At 45.6% G+C, this 17675-nt stretch overlaps 1 protein-coding gene across 1 annotated transcript in view; it reads left to right on the top strand.

Moving 5' to 3' along the window:
* The window catches only part of LOC114910190 (lipopolysaccharide-responsive and beige-like anchor protein), an 84707-nt gene that overhangs the window by 12942 nt on the left and 54090 nt on the right, over positions 1-17675 (top strand). Inside the window, exons 2-18 of the mRNA XM_029250165.1 lie at positions 1570-1801; positions 2573-2673; positions 3632-3727; positions 6662-6780; positions 7321-7447; positions 8206-8325; positions 10231-10377; positions 10707-10904; positions 11386-11519; positions 11740-11848; positions 12019-12171; positions 12492-12660; positions 13028-13107; positions 14260-14322; positions 16067-16164; positions 16631-16723; positions 17256-17364. Coding sequence (XP_029105998.1) covers positions 1570-1801; positions 2573-2673; positions 3632-3727; positions 6662-6780; positions 7321-7447; positions 8206-8325; positions 10231-10377; positions 10707-10904; positions 11386-11519; positions 11740-11848; positions 12019-12171; positions 12492-12660; positions 13028-13107; positions 14260-14322; positions 16067-16164; positions 16631-16723; positions 17256-17364 — 2148 coding nt within the window. The remainder of the gene's footprint in view (positions 1-1569; positions 1802-2572; positions 2674-3631; positions 3728-6661; positions 6781-7320; positions 7448-8205; positions 8326-10230; positions 10378-10706; positions 10905-11385; positions 11520-11739; positions 11849-12018; positions 12172-12491; positions 12661-13027; positions 13108-14259; positions 14323-16066; positions 16165-16630; positions 16724-17255; positions 17365-17675) is intronic.

Here is a 17675-nt window from a genome sequence, read left to right as displayed (position 1 = left end):
ATTATGGGGGCTGGACACAAACTAACCATGCCAACAGTACTCATTTTCTTCTCAATACCTATACCAACTACCTCATTCCATCATCTTATTTGATTTTAACTAACTATCCATATCACCCATATCGCTTCAGAATGTCTCCATCCACCTGCAGACTACCACATATTATGAATGAATGCTACCTTCCTCGGGGGGGGGGGTGCGGTGGCGCAGTGGGCTTGACTGAGTCCTGCTCTCTGGCGGGTCTGGGGTTTGAGTCCTGCTTGGGGTGCTCTGCGGTGGACTGGTGTCCCTTCAGGGGTGTGTCCCCTACCCCTCCAGCCTTGCGCCCTGTGTTGCCAGGTTAAGCTCCGGTTCGCTGCGGCTCCGCTCAGGACATGCGGTTTCAGGCAGTGTGTGTTTGTGCGCTACCCTCCTCACCAGAGATCACTGCGAGCACCTCCCTGGGGTTGTCAAGTGGGCACCTTCCTTCATCGGTGTTTCATCGAATTGAGCCCACGACACCTCCAGAAGGCTCAACGCTGGGATCTGGTGTCCCCAGCTTAATGACTATGCTGTACCTACTCACTGCTCTTCTGTTACCAGAGGTTATGAATTCAATAGCAGATACACTGTCAGGTAACTGTTGTGTTGCTCTCTTTCTCTCTGTTTTTCTCCCTCACACACAAAGACTGAAGACGGGGCTGCTGTCATAAATCGCCCTAATGCCCTTTTCACAGCAACCAGCATTCATTAAAGCTCCACGGCAACCACTGTGCGCAACACAAGTGTGCTCAACACCTGTATCTGTTGGAGCTCACTACTTATCTCAGGCCCTGTTGTGGTTAGGAAGGATCTGATGGGTTTGGTGGGGAAGGCTGCTCAGTTTGTTTCTTTCCTCATTTTACACCAGTTCCTGGAATCTCGGGCATGTTGCCGGCGGCTGCAGGAGACGTGGGACACCATTGTGACTGAAGGCTTCTGGCCGCTTGACGCTATGTGCATATCCAGGCGGGGACAGAGGGACCTTAACTGTTTGCTGTTGTCTCCTCCTCACAGTCTCGTCTGTGGATTAATCTTCCTCAAGTTGTTCTTCTGGGCAGCAGATAACTCACTGGTCTGTTGTATGTGATTTTAGGGAGAACTCTCTAATTGTTCTTTTTCTCAGCTTATCACATCGTAAGTTCTGGCACTTGTCACTGGTCATAGGCTTTTTATTCGTTCATTTTGAGTTTTACAAGTTTTTTTTTTTTTTTTGCAAGTTTTTTCAGTATGGGCAACATAGGGGCACTGTGTGTGTGTGACAGAGAAAGAGCAAAGAAAGAGCAGTGTTATGATGCACTGGCATCCTGCTCAAACCCTGGTATACTATGTTCTTCCAGGATAGGTAAACCTGAGTTAGCTAAGCATTTATTGACGATACATGGGTGGGTGTTTTCGGCTATATTTTTCACCAATTCTGCGGTGATTGTGGATTCTGTGGTTGGGGTCAGCCCACATCTCTGTTAGTCAGAGTGTACCCTTCCCGTGGTGACCACTTGTACCGCTTACCTCCCATCCTGCTAACACAGCAACCGCTCTCTTCCCTCCCAGTTGGTGGGTGGCCAGTTCGACCTGGAGGTGAACTTCATCATCCAGGAAGCGGAAAGCGTGGGCTGCATGGTGGAGCTGCTGGACCAGTGCGAGGCCACATGCCAAGTTGAGATGTGGAGCATCTTTGTAGCCATCCTGAAGAAGAGTGCCCGCAACCTGCAGGCTTGCACTGAGGTGGGCCTCATGGAGTTGGTGCTGGCACGAATCCATGAAGCTCACTGCACGGTTGCAGGTATGTGTTTTTCTCTGGACCCAGGGCCTGCATCCCTGGTGTGATCTCTCCACCCATGGTTTGGGGTGAGCAGCACTGGAAGTGCCTCCGCATTACTTGTTCTCTAAAGAAGAATGTGGAGCTATTAGAGTTGTGTAAATTCCAAAGAACTTTGCTCTTTGTCATACTGTGCACTTTCACCGTCCACCTCTTAATCTCTCACAGTGCACAGTGAGAGTCTGTGTGAGAAATTAGTAAAAAACTCAATGGGTCTGATGACTTTTCATTTAATGTAAATATCCACAGTATTTGCCTAGAAACCAAATAGCTACACGCAGACTGGAAAGGCCATCTGCTGGGGATATACAAAGTTAGATTTGCCTTAGTTCTGACCCTGGGTACAACATCCGGGAGTCGCGCTGCGTGCAGGACTCAGGTTTACATGCTTCAGTCACATGTCAGTGTCACAGGAATCCAATATTCCAAGGTTTTACAGTGAGACCTTGGAATCCCTCTTTCTGTCACCACTGAAGTCTGGCCTTCTCACTGTCAGACACCAGCAAAATGTGGTAAACAATGTCAGACACCTTGATCCTTTTCAGAGGACAAAAGTATTTGCATAGACAGTGCCATTTGCAAGCACATTCCCAAGGTACAATTTTTGCTGATCGAAAGGGAGTAAAATAAAGAATGCGCCGTGCATGCTCTCCTCTAGAATGTCAACCCTCAGTGACGTGCCCTTGTTCCGAACGCTGTCGTGTCATTGCCCTGTCTTTGTGCTTTCGCTGGCAGACTTGCTCATAGATGTCCTGGCGGTTTTGGCCCGCTATAGCATCACCGTCCGGCAGCTGAAGCTCTTGGTCAGCAAGCTGCAAGGAGAGAACGGATGCTGGGTATGTCACCTACTGCACGTGTCCTTGTCTCACTCATACGTGCATGTCAACACTCTCCCCTGGAACATGGTATAAACCTAATCTTAGAGATCATGCAGCAGTCATTTCACTGTAGGTCTTTTATATATGTGCTACGTAATGCCACTGATCTCGTCTTCTGGCTGTCTGTGATAAATTTGTCATATTTAATTTCCGTAGCTAAGCATTCTTCATTCAGCTGAAATAAGCTGCTATAAAGGTGGGCTGCTTGGCTGGGGGGGGGAACGTGCTCCCAACAAAATTAACAAAAAGGCTTTAATATGTATTGTTTGGGAAGAGTCACAGTTGGGTGCCAACAAGTAGCTCACTGGTCATCTTCTCAGCTTAGTGGGTTGTTCACGCTTGTCATGTTTTTTTTTGTTTTATATGACATGACCAATCTCTGTTTTAGAGAGAAACTCAATGTAAATTATATAGTGTGTAGTTTGGGGATGTCAGCATTGTGTGTAAAATGACTTACGTGTGCCATTCAGTCTTATAGGTGCGCTCAATGCATATTATACCCTTTAGATAAGTTGTGCCTGTTTATGTTAGGGATTATAGTATGTTTTCTTCACCTACATACAGCAACCCCAGCTCACGTGAGAAAAGTTTGAAATGTTAACTTTACGGTAGCTCATGTTGCCTTCAAACAGGCATGAGATTTCTACAAATGTAAAACAGGATATTTTTTTTCCCCTATGGTTGGCCTAATGTGGTATCAGCAGTGGCACAGGAGAACATCACAGAGCATCTGCAGGGGACACACTCCGTGTGTGTGTGTCTGTGCGCATGTGTGTGCATCTGTACAAATTTGAGTCTTTGTGTTTGTTATCGGGTCCAAGATGACTATGTGCGTGTATGTGTCTGTTAGGCCTGCTGTATGTTGCTCTATTTGTATATATGCAGTCAGGCGTGCTGAGTGCACTCTCTCCTCCAGCCCCCTCATGCTGTGAAGCTGCTGTCTGTCCTGAAGGCCGCGCCCCACAGAGTCGGTCCTGACGCCTTTTTCAGTTTCCCGGGCAAGAGCGCAGCGGTGAGTGCGTCCAGCTCTGCAGCATACTGGCTGCAACTTCATTCACGAGAACATATTTGAGAAGTTCAGGTGCAGTTTCAGGCAACATCCACCGGTACATCTGTGCTGTAATCCCATATGCACATGGTAATGGGGTGGAAGATTTTTTCAGGATTCTATCAGTAAAGATCAAATGGACCAACTTCATTTGCATTATCTCTCTTTGTTAGTTTTGGAGCACAGGTATTTACATGCTGCATAGGTAGGGTGGCCCCAGGGTCAAAGAGGGTAGCACTAGTGCCTCACTTCTTCTTCTGGGCTCTGGGTTTGGATGTGGGTTTGAATCTGCTCACTCTGTACGGCGTTTACATGTTCTGTGTTCTCATGGGTTTCCTCCAGGAGCTCTGGTTTCCTCTCACAGTTTGAGGACATGTGTTTCAGATGTGAAAATGACACAAAATTTTTAGACAAAGAACACAGCTTTAACAGAGCGCTCTCCTACACAAACAAGTTACAAACTAACAAACTTGAAGTGGTGTGAAGAAAGTTCCCAAGAAGGATGGCATGTGAGATTAGTTCTGGAAAACAGTTCTCTTTGTCTGCTGTCCTCCTTGTATGGGACAAATCTCATGAATTTGTCAGTTTTGCAGAGAGGATGCCCAGTGGTAGCTGGAGACCTTATGAATCACTTTTTAAACTTAACTATGTATGGCTGGAAGCATGTTTGAGAGTCATCACCCATTTTAACTTATGCAATCCCAGCGTGCAGGAATGGGGCATCCGAGCAGAGCTGAGCTGAGCTGGGTGAATGGGCAGGATTACTGTCACTGCCGGCCTCTTCTCATCTTGCTCCATAAGCGGCTTTGTGCTTTGTCTTTGCTGGCCCAACTGAGCCGCTGTGCGGTTGAAAAATCTTCATACTTTCCTAACAATGACACATTATCTGTGAAACAAGGTTTTGAAAACCAGTGAAGGATGAACTGACTTTATGGCCTCCCGCTGATGGTGATTTTGTAGCAAAATCAATGGGGCGACATTTTTGGATAAGGAATCGACAATGATGCTTTGTCTCGACTGTCGCTGCTGGTTTAGAAAAGTTTTAAAAAAAAAAAAATAACAGTTTCCCATTAATGCTGCTCATATGTGTGACTTTGTGGTGTCGCAGTGAAACCTGATGTCTAGCCGTGACCTAACAGGGCCGTGGAGTTTCCTGCTTCTGTTGTGTCTCAGCGCCTGCATGATTCATTAAAATCACTGCTGCAAAAAAACTGCCTCCTTTAGTGCAGGTGTGAGAATAATTTGCTGGTGGCCTCATGCTCTTGTGAGGAGGCGAGCTACAGTACCCCCCAAATCGTGGCATCCTGTTTGCCTGTGACTGGTACAGTGAGGTATGAAGGAGGAATGCTGTCTTCTGCAGGCACTTCCTCCATCAACCATTCTCCCTTATCAAGGCTCCAGTCTCACACAGAGGTTGTTTCTGGGGAGGACAGACTACTTTTAAAGAGAGGCAGTTACAGTATGTGCAGTGTCGGGAGAGAGTGTGGGAGAAATTGCTTTGGGGGAAAAAAGTCCTTACCCAGAGTAATTGGATAGTGTTACTCAGGGAGGAAGTTGCTCACAGTAAAATCACAGTAAGCAATCAGTAACTGTGTCAGAACAGACGGCTTTGAGGAAAGCCAAAACACGGTGAAGGAGTGCTCCTTTTGGCCTGAAAATAGGAGAATGACATCATCTTAAATTCATTCATAAAGCATTGTGTTTATATTGTCCGTTTTGGGAATTGAGGTGTTTTATTTCAGCTGAAGCTAAAGTTGGAAGAAGTACTGCATATGACGTATCACGATATATTGTGATTTACCGAGGGTGTATTTACATTGTGTGTGCTCAGCACGTGGTCTTTCTTTCAAGCAATGCACAGCTTAGAGTAAGCAAAGTGCATGAACAACAGACAAAGCTTCACATTATCAATGTACAGCTTCTCTGATTCCATTATGTTGCTGGTTCATATCCCTCAGGTAGCTGTCTGTAGAGGTGACATTCAAATAGCAAATACATACATAGTCATAGCAGATGGTGTTGTACCCATATATGTAGCTCTCAGAAGATTAGGAGAGAAATGGGTTTGAAAGAGATGAGTTTCAGATCCTTCTTGAATGCTAGAATGGATTCGGCAGCTTTGAGGGGCAGAGAGAGCTCATTCTACCATATTAGGGCCAAATCTGAGAACCTACAGACTTCTATTGTGGACCTTTGTTTAGTGGGACCACCAAAGGACCACAGATGAAGGAGCACAGCCCTCTTGCTGAGCTTAAGCAAGTGATCAGGTTCTGCGGGTACTGGGGTCCTTCGACCGTCTTCTGGGCCATAACCAGAGTGCTGAACTTATGCAGGTAGGTACGGGAAGCCAATGGAGAGAATTGAGGAGGGGTGATACATGGGGAAAGCTTTGCCAGGTCAAAAGCAACTCATAAAATGGTATTCTGTATCAGCTGCAGAGGCTTTATGATGGAAGCTGGGAGACCACAGAGCAGGGAGTTGCAGTGGTCCTGGGGTGATATTACCATGGCCTGGACCAGGAGCTGAGAAGAATGTGTCATGCGATCAGGGTGGATACTATATACAGGATGTATCTGCAGTACCAGGTTGTGACTTTGTGTGGGAGAAGCGGAGATTGGAGTGGATTGTTACTCCCAGGCTCTTCACTGATAAAGAGGATGAGATTAGTCACTTGTTCAGTTTGATAGATTTCCCAACAAGTGGACGGACCAGCTGGGAGGTGGAGGGTCACGGTTTGGTCACGATCATGGTGAGGTTGGGTTGCAGATGGTGAACAGACATCCAGGCAGAGACATGCCAGAAGCAAACCGTGATGTAAGAAGAAAAGCCTGCTTCAACTATTGAGTACTGCATTTACATAAGAGTTCAGGGGGTCTCATGACTCTCCATGTCCCCCAGGCTATCGCTTTACCCCCCATTGCCAAGTGGCCTTACCACAGCGGATTCACCTTTCACACCTGGCTGCGCTTGGACCCCGTTAGCAGCGTCAGTGGAGAGGACAAGCCTTATGTATACTGGTGAGTACTTGTTCACTGCAGAGCGACACCAGCAGTGACTTTTGCACACACACTCAACGGGAAATGCACTGGAGGGTTTTTGACTGATCATCACAGGTGTTCTGATTCATAAAATATTATGTCAGTTGGCATTAATAAGAATTAATATCTCAGTGTGTTTATGTTGTTTCTCTGTTAAAACTGGTTTAAAACTAGATGCCAGTCTGTACTTGGCTTATTTCCAGGAGAATTAATTCCTATTTCAGTGAGGTTTATGCAAAGAAGGGTGTTGTGGCCTTTATGGATGTCATAACTGTGAAACCCAGATGTGGGATAATATTTCTCTCTGGCACTGTCACCTATTAAAAGCATGGGTGCTGCAAAGCCCAGGTGTATTTGCTAATGAGCCTGCGTGCACCTCTTTCTTGGGATTTTAGAAGGTGCGTATTTTATTATAATGTGGAACATATGGTTTTTAAACTTTTGTGTAGATCACTTCAAACTATCATTGCTCAGGAATGTTCTTCACCCGGAAGAAAAAAAGGAACTGTTCTTTTTCAGTTTTCATACCAGCAAAGGCCTTGGCTACTCGGCACATTTTGTAGGGGGTTGTTTGATCGTGACCTCGTTGAAGTCCAGGGGGAGGGGCTTCCAGCACTGCGTCAAGTACGACTTCAGACCGCAGCAGGTGAGTGGCGCACGTGGGTCTGAAGCAGCGACTTGGAGCCATGCGCTTACAGGGAACCCCCCTTGCACGTTTCCGTTTAATGCACAGAATCGGTGCAGCGTGCTTTCCAAAACTGGAAATGATGACACAACTATAGATATTGCTTCAATTTAACTATTAGTTTAACACAGTTAAAATTTGCACTAGTAACATAGTGTATAGTGTGAAGTAATATATTTTATTAACGTATTACCAGCTACAACTGCTAAATTTCAGTGTTGCTCCTATTTCCACCTCTATGCCCATATCATGCAGATATGTTCATACACAGCCCCATAATTGTACCATACTGTGTTATTTATTTGTTGCATCATCTTCAAAACCATATGGTTACCCTGCTAGTTTGGTGACATTCTGTGTGTTGAATGTGTCTGAAGGAGCACCACCATTTCAGATTCCTTGCATGTGCAAATAAAATTAAGCATTAAAGTTATCCTCATTTCTAAAGCAAAATTAGGTCATTGTTAAAGGTTGGTGAACAGCGTAAATAGAATTAAAAAATTTGGACTCAGAATGCTAAATTACATGTTTAAATCTCAGGTGAATTGCTCTTTGGATGTATTTTTGTATACTAATAATGGGACACATAACTGATCACACCCTGTTCGTTCCCTCGGACAGCGCCCTATGCGTTGCTTGCGTGGAATTGTGTAAAGGTGAGAGCAGCTGCGTGACGCTGTGGCAAATGCCCCTCAATGCTGGTCTGTTCTGTGTTTCAGTGGTACATGGTGACCATAGTTCACGTCTACAATCGCTGGAAGAACAGTGAGATCAGCTGTTATGTCAATGGAGAGCTGGCATCCTACGGGGAGATCACCTGGCTGGTCAGCACCAGCGATGTAAGCGTCCCGTGGCATTGTACTTACATCCCTGTAGTTATAAGTGCTGTTTGCTGCAGGTCGCGTTGTTGGGAAAGGGTGCCATGCAGAAGTGAAGTCACAGCAAATTTCAACGTTCTCTTGAGTCTCCCTCAACTATGATTTTAATGCAGTCAGATTAATATCTCTTTACAGTAGTATTTATTTGTGGCTCTTTGTGACACTTTGGAGCATGGAATACAGATAAGTCCTCTGTCTCTATCAAACAGGTATGCTGGTTTTTACCACTCTTTGAGATAAATGTATGTCTTTGTCAGTTCTTGTTCTAATTTTTTTTTAAATTATATCCTCTTCACATTTTTTTTCACCATTTTACTGATTTGTTTTCTAAAATTTGTTTCTTGCAAAGCAAGCATAGCCTATATTTATATGTCCAGCAATTATTTGGCATTAAAAGATGCCATACAGACATTGAGATTGGGATCACCTTAATTAAACTCTTTTCCATGGTGTTTACAGCTCATGTCTGGTGTTTGAGTGACAGTGATCAATAACAAGATGAGGAACATAACATGTTTATAGGATGGATTGGTCAGCAATCCAGCACTGAACAGGACACTGCAGGAACAACACTTTGGGATAATTATCTTTTATTAATCCTCAAGAGGGAATTAATTCACTCAGTCAGGAGGCAAACGTATGTCTTTGGACTGTGGGAGGAAACCCACGTGAACATGGGGAGAACATGCAAACTGTTCAGGCTGAGCGGGGAATCGAACTCTGCTTCTCTCACGTCATCCAGGAAGTGTGACACAGCAGCAATATTATTGTGTCCATCCGTAATAATGTCACAATAATGTCTTCTATATTATTTACTTCTTATAGCTTTATGTGTACATGTTCCAGAATCTAACCCCTGAATAAAATGAGGGACATCTGTGTTATTCAGCTTTCATTGATTTTACCTTAATACACCTAGCTGTAAAACTGAATTTGAATTTACAAACTGTTGTCCAGACAGACTTCCACTCCCAGTTGTGCTTTTAAGGTGAGGAGCCAGTGTCTTTTGTTGCCTTCTTTCCCTGTGGTTGGAGTGAGAAGATAGTTCACCATCTGATGAAACGGTGAAACTTGGAAAATACCGCCAGGTGGTTGTTCCCTGTTGGCAGCTTTGCTGTGTGTCACTGCATGACGGCCCTGTGTGAGCACCCATATTACCCATAAGCCTTGGGGTTGTCACTCAGGGCTCAGCAGCAGGCTGGTGAGGTGTGGGGGTGCTGAGAGCGACACCTATAATGAACAGCTCGCTGAGGATGCAGCTCCTCATGCATGCTACGTCAAACGTGCTCTTCTGTTGGATTCTTCTGAAGATGCGGTTTTTACAGCTGCTCTCGCCAAAGTTCTTCTCAAGAAAATAAGGGATCACTATTGAAAATGTAATAGAATTAAAATCTTATTTAACGTTGAACATTTTTATAAACCAGAGGGTGGTGCAGAAGGTTTGACTGGGTCCTTCTCTCTGCTGGGTCTGGGGTTCGAGTCCCGCTTGGGGTGCCTTGTGACAAACTGGCGTCCTGTCCTGGCTGTGTCCCCTCCCCCTCCAACCTTGTGCCCTGTGTTGCCGGGTTAGGCTCTGGTTTGCCACGACCCTGCTTGGGACAAGCAGTTTCAGACAGCGTGTGTGCATTTTTATAAACAGATTTTCAAAACGTGATTAAGGCTACATGTCATCTGGTTTCTTCTGAGTTACAAAATGTTGATTTTGTCCATTTGGACTTTATTAACTGAGATTGAAAAGTACTTTTTTAGTGCGACACTCCTTTGAGAAATGTTACTGTTCTGCAACATGGTATAATAAAGTGTTTAAGGGTCGTTTGTGGACAGAAGTTGTGCAGTACTCACCAATTGCCTTGTGACTCTCCCCAGACGTTTGATAAGTGCTTCTTGGGCTCCTGGGAGACGGTGGATGCCAGCAGGGTATTCTGTGGGCAGATGGGAGCCGTGTACCTCTTCAGTGAGGCTCTCAGTGCGGCGCAGATCCTGGCCGTTTACCACCTGGGTCCTGGATATAAGGTGCCCAGAGCTGCAGCTCTGTTGAACTGTACCATGATGCACTCTGCTCTCCAAAGACCCTCAACATGTTTCATTATTCTTTCATGGGCACACAGCTTTCTGTCAACCTTTTGGGTTTTGCCCATTTTATGGATTTATTAAATATCCACAAAAATACACAATCTATTGTCTTGGATGTGCCTACTGGAATTAGTAGAATGCAAGGCAGTCTGTAGTTTGTTGTACTTCGCCAAGCCACAGTAAATCTGGAACCACCTATAGTATCACCGTGTGACACCATGGGCTTTGATCGACAGAATGAGGACAGATTGTTGTGTGTCGAACCCAAGGGTACGTTCCGGCACCGGGCCGAGTGTGACCTCCTCTTCGCCGAGCATCACCGAACGCTGCTGTACGACGGCAAGTTGTCCTCCTGCATCGCCTTCACTTACAACCCGCGGGCCACCGATGGGCAGCTGTGCCTCGAGTCCTCTCCCAGGGACAGCCCGTCCGTGTTTGTCCACTCGCCTCACGCTCTCATGCTGCAGGTGGGTCCCTGTCGACCACAATGCACCTGTTCAAAGTTGCCTGCCTGTAACAGGTGGTTTGTGGAAGAAATTGGAAGGAAAAGGTCTTCACTTTTTTCATCTCCTATCCAAAGTGATGTGATGAAGCTTGATGAAGCTCTGCATTGGAATTAAACTGTCTTTGATTGACAGGAGTAATGAACTCACCTCTGGAGTCTGGACAATTGAGTTTATTTATTATTGGAAAACTTTGAGAACACATTCTTCACTCATCATAAGCTGAACCTTATCAGTCCCTTGGCAGTCCAGTGCTGTAGTTAGTAGCTCTTATCTCCATGTCTTAATTAAGTTCCCTCGCAGCAATTAACGGGGGGAAAAACTACGGAGCGACGTAAGCTTTTGAAAACCAGCAGACTGCTTTGTCCTCGGCACCATTTCCTATTACTATGTTATTATTTCTGTGTGCGTCAGCGGTGGGTTGAGTGTCACGTGTCCGCTGCAGGACGTGCGGGACGTGTCGACCCACTCCGTGCAGAGCGCCATCCACTCCATGGGGGGCGTACAGGTGCTCTTCCCCCTGTTTGCACAGTTGGATTACCTACAGCACAGCACTGATGAGGTGGACACCTCCGTCTGGTACGATACCACTCTTCCTCTTTAAAGAGTTTCATTTTGGACATAAACTTGACGGAGCAGCATGTAACAGTGTGGTTAGAGCTGATGGGTTTTGCAGGATTTGCAAATATCCTGCCTACGTCTTCTGGTCACAGCTAATGTTGTTTCGCTCATGTCTGTATGAAAATAAGGAACACATCCTTGTCACTGGGGTGCTGACTCTTGCTTGCTCCCCATCCAGCCACACACTGCTCTCCTTTCTGATGGAGCTGCTCAGGAACTCTGTGTCTGTGCAGGAGCAGGTTCTGTCCTGCAAGGCCTTCCTGGTGATCGGGTACATCCTGGAGAAGGTGGGAGATGCCGCCAGGAGCGCTGACAAATTTATTAGCATGAATCGCACTGACTGCGACTCCAAACAGATACCCTGGACACGTTGGTCTTACTCTGGTCTTACTGTCCCATAGTTCCTTTGTCCCTTGAGGTGTCCAGTAACACTCTCCTCTGCGTCTGTTGTCCGCAGTCCTCCAAGGTCCACATGACCCTCTCAGTGTTGGACATCTTCCTAGCGTTGGCACGCTACCTGAGCAGCGTGCCGCATGGGGCCCCACTACTCAAGCAGCTATGTGACTACATCCTGTTCAACCCGGCCATTTGGGTCCATGCTGCGGCCAAGGTGCACGCTGGTGCCGTGCTAACCCTAACCCTGAATTGCTCCATTAAAAAAAGTTGCTTTAGAGGAAAGCATTAGATACAAATGAATTAATGGGGGGGGAAAAAAAGCATTTGTGTAAACTGATATGCATGTGTACATGAGTAAAATATGGAGAGGAAACAACAGTTTGGCAAGTTTTCCAGTGTGGAGGTCGACTAGTCTGGATTTATACAGTACCAGGATAAAGTGTGAGCACACAGAGTCCAGCCTCTTGTAAGTATTTGGATAGTCTCACACCACCTGGTGTGTGATTTTGTGTATGTGTGGCTGCTGACATCCAGGTGCAGACCACCCTTTACACCTACCTGTGCACAGAGTTCATCAGCACGGTGACTATCTACAGCGCCATCCGCAGAGTGAGCACAGTGTTGCAGGTCATGCACACACTCAAATACTACTACTGGGTGGTGAACCCACAGGATCGCAGCGGCATCACACCCAAAGGACAAGGTGAGACAGATGCCACTCACAGTAGTGCCTTCTGCTGGGCCGGAGGCACAGTAAAACCCTTGTATCATTTTCACTCTGAATCATTCTATTTTTTTTTAATATTTTTTTTTATATGTAAATATACCCTTGTGTCTGCATAACTTAAACTGTGGGACCATTTTCCATATACAACGGTAACAGTAAGTCCTCAAGGGCTGAGCCTTGGAAACTGCTGTCAGTGTGTGAGAGACACACCAGGAGCTTCGCAGATGGGTGTATCGGCCTGCTGAGGCTGCCTTAAAGCCCAGTGGCCGTCTGAAGGTGCAAAAGTATACGCCATGTTTGGATGCCTGTGTTTGAGGAACTCTGCCCCCTGCTGTGTACACAGACGGGCCCAGGCCCAGCCAGAAGGAGATGCTGTCGCTGCGGGCATACCTGCTGCTCTTTGTCAAGCAGCTCATCCTGAAGGTGAGTGAGATACCATACAGTGCAGTACTGGTGCTCAGTCAGTGCTCAGTCAGTGCTGCCGCCTTGGGTCCAGGCACCTTCACTAGAGTAGCGAGCTTGATGTCCTTGGAGAAATTGTCTTAGTCTAGCAGCTTTCTCATCCAGCCATTGCGAATATTCCCTTCAAGTGGTGGAATTTATGCAGCAAGGAAGTTTTACTTGGACTAAACTGTAGTTGGTGACTCCACTGTTGCGACCTGTATCAGGGTCCAAAAAGCTTTAGGTATTACTCTGTCCAGAACCTGTTACTGTTCTCCTTATTCTCCCCAGTGGTGTCCGAGCAGTCGATCATCATTCCGCTCTTACCTCTGGGCTTTTGACGTGTTCGCGAGTTATGTTCCTCTGAAAAGCTGGTGATTCGGCCAGATACCAAATGTAATAACACGCAACAGAAGACACCTGTTTCATCTGTAATTCACATTCTTCATCTGTCTTTTAATAAGTTCGTTAATGTGAGAAAATTCATTAATTTATGCTTGGTGTAAGGTTTTGGTATATTTTTTTAAGTATATTTTCATAAAGTTTTCAATGAGAAGACCACTTTTGGTAAACTTAGAAGTTTTCAATGTTTTCTTAAGTTCAGTTTTGTGAGTTGCAGAGTGCGTTTTTTTTTTTTAGTGAGTTTTCAAGCTTGTGAGTTACAGACAACAGAGAGAGAAACCTGAACTGTGTGAATATGAACCCATAGTTGACAGAAGGTTGTTTCTGCTCTGTGTTCCCTTTCAGGAGGCTAGTTGGGCCGAGTTTCCACAGCCCACAGTTACTGGCATAGTTTCAAATTGTTCTCGCTGCTCTGAAACGGAAATGCCCTCGGCCTTATCTCAGATATGTCCAGATCTGGAATTTGACTTTGATTGTGCTCCATAGACTCTCGCTCAACGTATTTTGTTCTTGAAAGTTGATGCTCTTGAAAAGCAAAACGTATGATTCCAAGAATTTTTTTTGTGGACTTCTTCAAGATCTGATCAAATTCAAGCTCACGCTACTAGACTGATCCAGTTACCGACAGTACACATTATTTAAATGGGTGGTGCTTCACAGTATCTTATGTTGTGTGTTTTTGTGGTTCACTGTTTTGGAAAAGGTGCGGTATTGTCTGTTTATGTCTTGTAGGACTCTGGGGTGAAAGAAGATGAACTGCAGAGTATTCTCAACTACCTTCTAACAATGCATGAGGTAATGAAGAGCTTTCACAGTGGCAGCACAAGCTAAGAAAGTCTCAGTGATGGGAAATGGAATTCATTTGTTAACCTTCATCTATCTAGCTGACATTTTTTTGTCAGGGTGACTTGCAAAATAAAGAACTTAACTTACCCTGCTGCTTAAATGACATAGTATAGTATTTTTTACTCTTCAGTTTCATCCACTTTGATCAAGAGTACTACAGCAGGAGTTGGATTAAACCCGGAATCAGTAGATTGTAAGGAGACAACCGTAACCGCTACATACCCACTACGGGTTAACCTGTGAGTTAAGTGTTACGGAAAAGCCAAAATTTTGCAGGAGCTGAGTACGTTGGGAATTTGACCACGAACAGGTTACTAAGTGAAAAATAGGTGCGCAAGAAGGAACTGGTTCCATTCTCTCCATGGAGAGTTTTCCAGTCTGGTGGCAGGGGGCGCTGTGCTGTGTGGCACCGTGTCGACCGCTAGGTGGCAGCCTCCCCCAGCACGTGTGCCGCACACAGTCCCGGTGGGGATGCCAGGCTCGCTGGAGCACTGGACTAGTTCAATGGGGGGTAGCAGCAGAGCTGAGCAAACAGCTTCCAGGAGTAGCCTGCTTTACCCTGCTTTACTCTAGTGAGACATAGAGGAAGAATCACATGTTTATAACGGAACAAAAAATTCCCTGCAGGTTGGGAAGATGACTTTCGTGACTTATATTCAAGATTCTTTGTAGTTTTTGCTCTAAACAGGTTGTACGGACACACACACACACACACACACACACACACACACACATTTTCAGAACCGCTCATCCCTTACGGGGTCACGGGGAACCGGAGCCTACCCGGCAACACAGGGCGTAAGGCCGGAGGGGGAAGGGGACACACCCAGGACGGGACGCCAGTCCGCCGCAAGGCACCCCAAGCGGGACTCGAACCCCAGACCCACCGGAGAGCAGGACTGCGGTCCAACCCACTGCGCCACCACACCCCGTGTTGTACGGACAGTATTTTTGAAATGTATGTATGTTTGAAAATACATACATTTTATTTCTGTGTTAATTGTGAACTGCAGCTGTTTTTGAAGTTTCCATTAAAATGGAAAACTTTTTTTCACTAAATATTTAAACAATTTATCATGCTAATTATTCATAAACTGCAAGCAACTTTAAATGGAGAATTTTGCATGTTTTGTTTTTAATAAGGTAGGGGGCGCGGTGGCGCAGTGGGTTGGACCGCAGTCCTGCTCTCCGGTGGGTCTGGGGTTCGAGTCCCGCTTGGGGTGCCTTGCGATGGACTGGCGTCCCCTCCTGGGTGTGTCCCGTCCCCTTCCGGCCCTACGCTCTGTGTTACTGGGTAGGCTCCGGTTCCCCGTGGCCCCGTGTGGGACAAGTGGTTCAGAAAGTGTGTGTGTTTTTAATAACTGCTTGAATCTAAAAATGATTAATAAAATCTCAGAATTACCTGCATAATATTAAGTAGTTGCCATTATACCTTTTGTTGTGCTCAAGTTTTTTCTTTTACTTTTTTTATTCTCAGCAGACTGAGATTTCCAGATGTAGCTCATGCAGAGCAGAATGCAGGGTCTGCATCTTACCTTTTCTGCAGCTTTTTCATTAGAGTATCTTGTGGACAGGTTTCAAACAGAGGCCCTTTTCTCAATTCCTGCGTACGGTTATCGTGTCGATTGAGCTCAGACTGACTGTATCACATCTGGGCCTGTGCCGATACCTGTGCTCTCCTCTGCTCTCCCAGGATGACAACCTAATGGATGTCCTGCAGCTTCTTGTGGCCCTCATCGCAGAGCACCCAAGCTCCATGGTCCCGGCTTTTGATCAGCGCAACGGCATACGGTACTCCCCCTCTCCCCCGGAACTTCCCTCCCAAACCAGTCTTTGAGCCACTTCTCTTCTGATATCAGATTCTCCTGAACACTTCCGTAAACTTACATCACCACATCTGTCATAGTCACCGCTGTATTTCCTGTCAATCCTGTGTATAGCCAGTCATGTAAAACAGTGCTATTGGACAGAGTGAGCTTCGACAATCACATGTCTGTCTCTAAAGCTCTTCATCAATGGCTGATGTACAATAAGGGAAACAAAGTGCATTATTAAGCAGTTGTCTCTTGTGGAAGCTATAAATGGATTTACATACCAGAAGAACATGCCTATAGAGTTTAAAAACAGTTTGTTCTCGAAAAGCAAAACAAATGAATTCTGAATTTGATTTTTTTTTTTTTTTTTCCTTTTGATTTTGAAAACCTAAACTTGAAATTCTGTCTGTTTTAAATCTCTCTTCTTTGTCTTTCGTCTTCAGCATCGTCTACAAACTGCTTGCCTCAGAGAGCGAAGGGATTCGAGTTCAAGCTATCAAAGTGCTCGGCTACTTTCTGAGGAGTTTGGCTCCTAAGTAAGTAAAAACTTATTGCGAAAAACCCCATATTTCAGAAGCAACATTAAATTCATTTTTTTTTCCCCCAAAATTTATTTACAGATTGGTTTCAGTGTGGAATCACTTTTAGAACCGATTTTTCAAGAGTTTAAGATGCTCAGAAATTAGACTTTTACGTCAATCATTGAGAGAAAGTTCAGTGTTTTTACTCCTTAGTAGAATGACAGACTAAGGGCACAATCAGTATTTCTATGGTAAAGAGCTGCACTGGTTCAGTTTTATTGACAAACAGCCCCTTCGGGCTACATTTGGTAAAAAGCAGTTGAAGCATATGGCTGGAGCACAGTTCTTCACTGGACGTGAGTAATATTTATTTATTATTTACATGTGTTTTTCCACATCTTTTGATGTGCAAGCTTCAGCATTTCCTCCAGTAAAGAGAGCACACACCACAGGAGCAGAGTGCTGCTGCGCAAACCTGGGTACATGTTAAAATGGTGCACATGTGCCTGTGGACAGGAGGTGCTCACATGCTCTGCTCTGGTTTTAGGAGGAAGGCAGACGTCATGGTGGGACACAGCCTCTTCTCCCTGCTATCGGAGCGTCTCCTGCTGCAGACAGGCCGCTTCACCATGAGCACCTACAACGTGCTCTTTGAGGTGTAGACGCGCTCCTTACCTGGGGGCCTTTCCTTCCATTCACTGAAACATCTAACAGGTCCTAACACATGAACAGCATCTATAAGGGAGAATGACAGTGGGTCCCCTACTTACAAACAAAAAAACGCACCGACAGCGGGTTTGTTACTGAGTCCCTTAGTCGAATGCAACACCATGTGTGATGTGCTCTGGCAAAAACGGGGATGGTGGACAAGCTGACTACTTGGAGGGTCTCCTGTCTCAGTCCGGATCCCACTGCCAGTTGGTGAAACGCACTTTTGTTCCCTCTGAGTTCTGTGTCGCTCTGGAGA

This window comes from Scleropages formosus, chromosome 3, assembly GCF_900964775.1.
Source record: "Scleropages formosus chromosome 3, fSclFor1.1, whole genome shotgun sequence".
Classification (NCBI taxonomy): domain Eukaryota; kingdom Metazoa; phylum Chordata; class Actinopteri; order Osteoglossiformes; family Osteoglossidae; genus Scleropages; species Scleropages formosus.
This window is presented reverse-complemented; position numbering and strand designations above follow the sequence as displayed.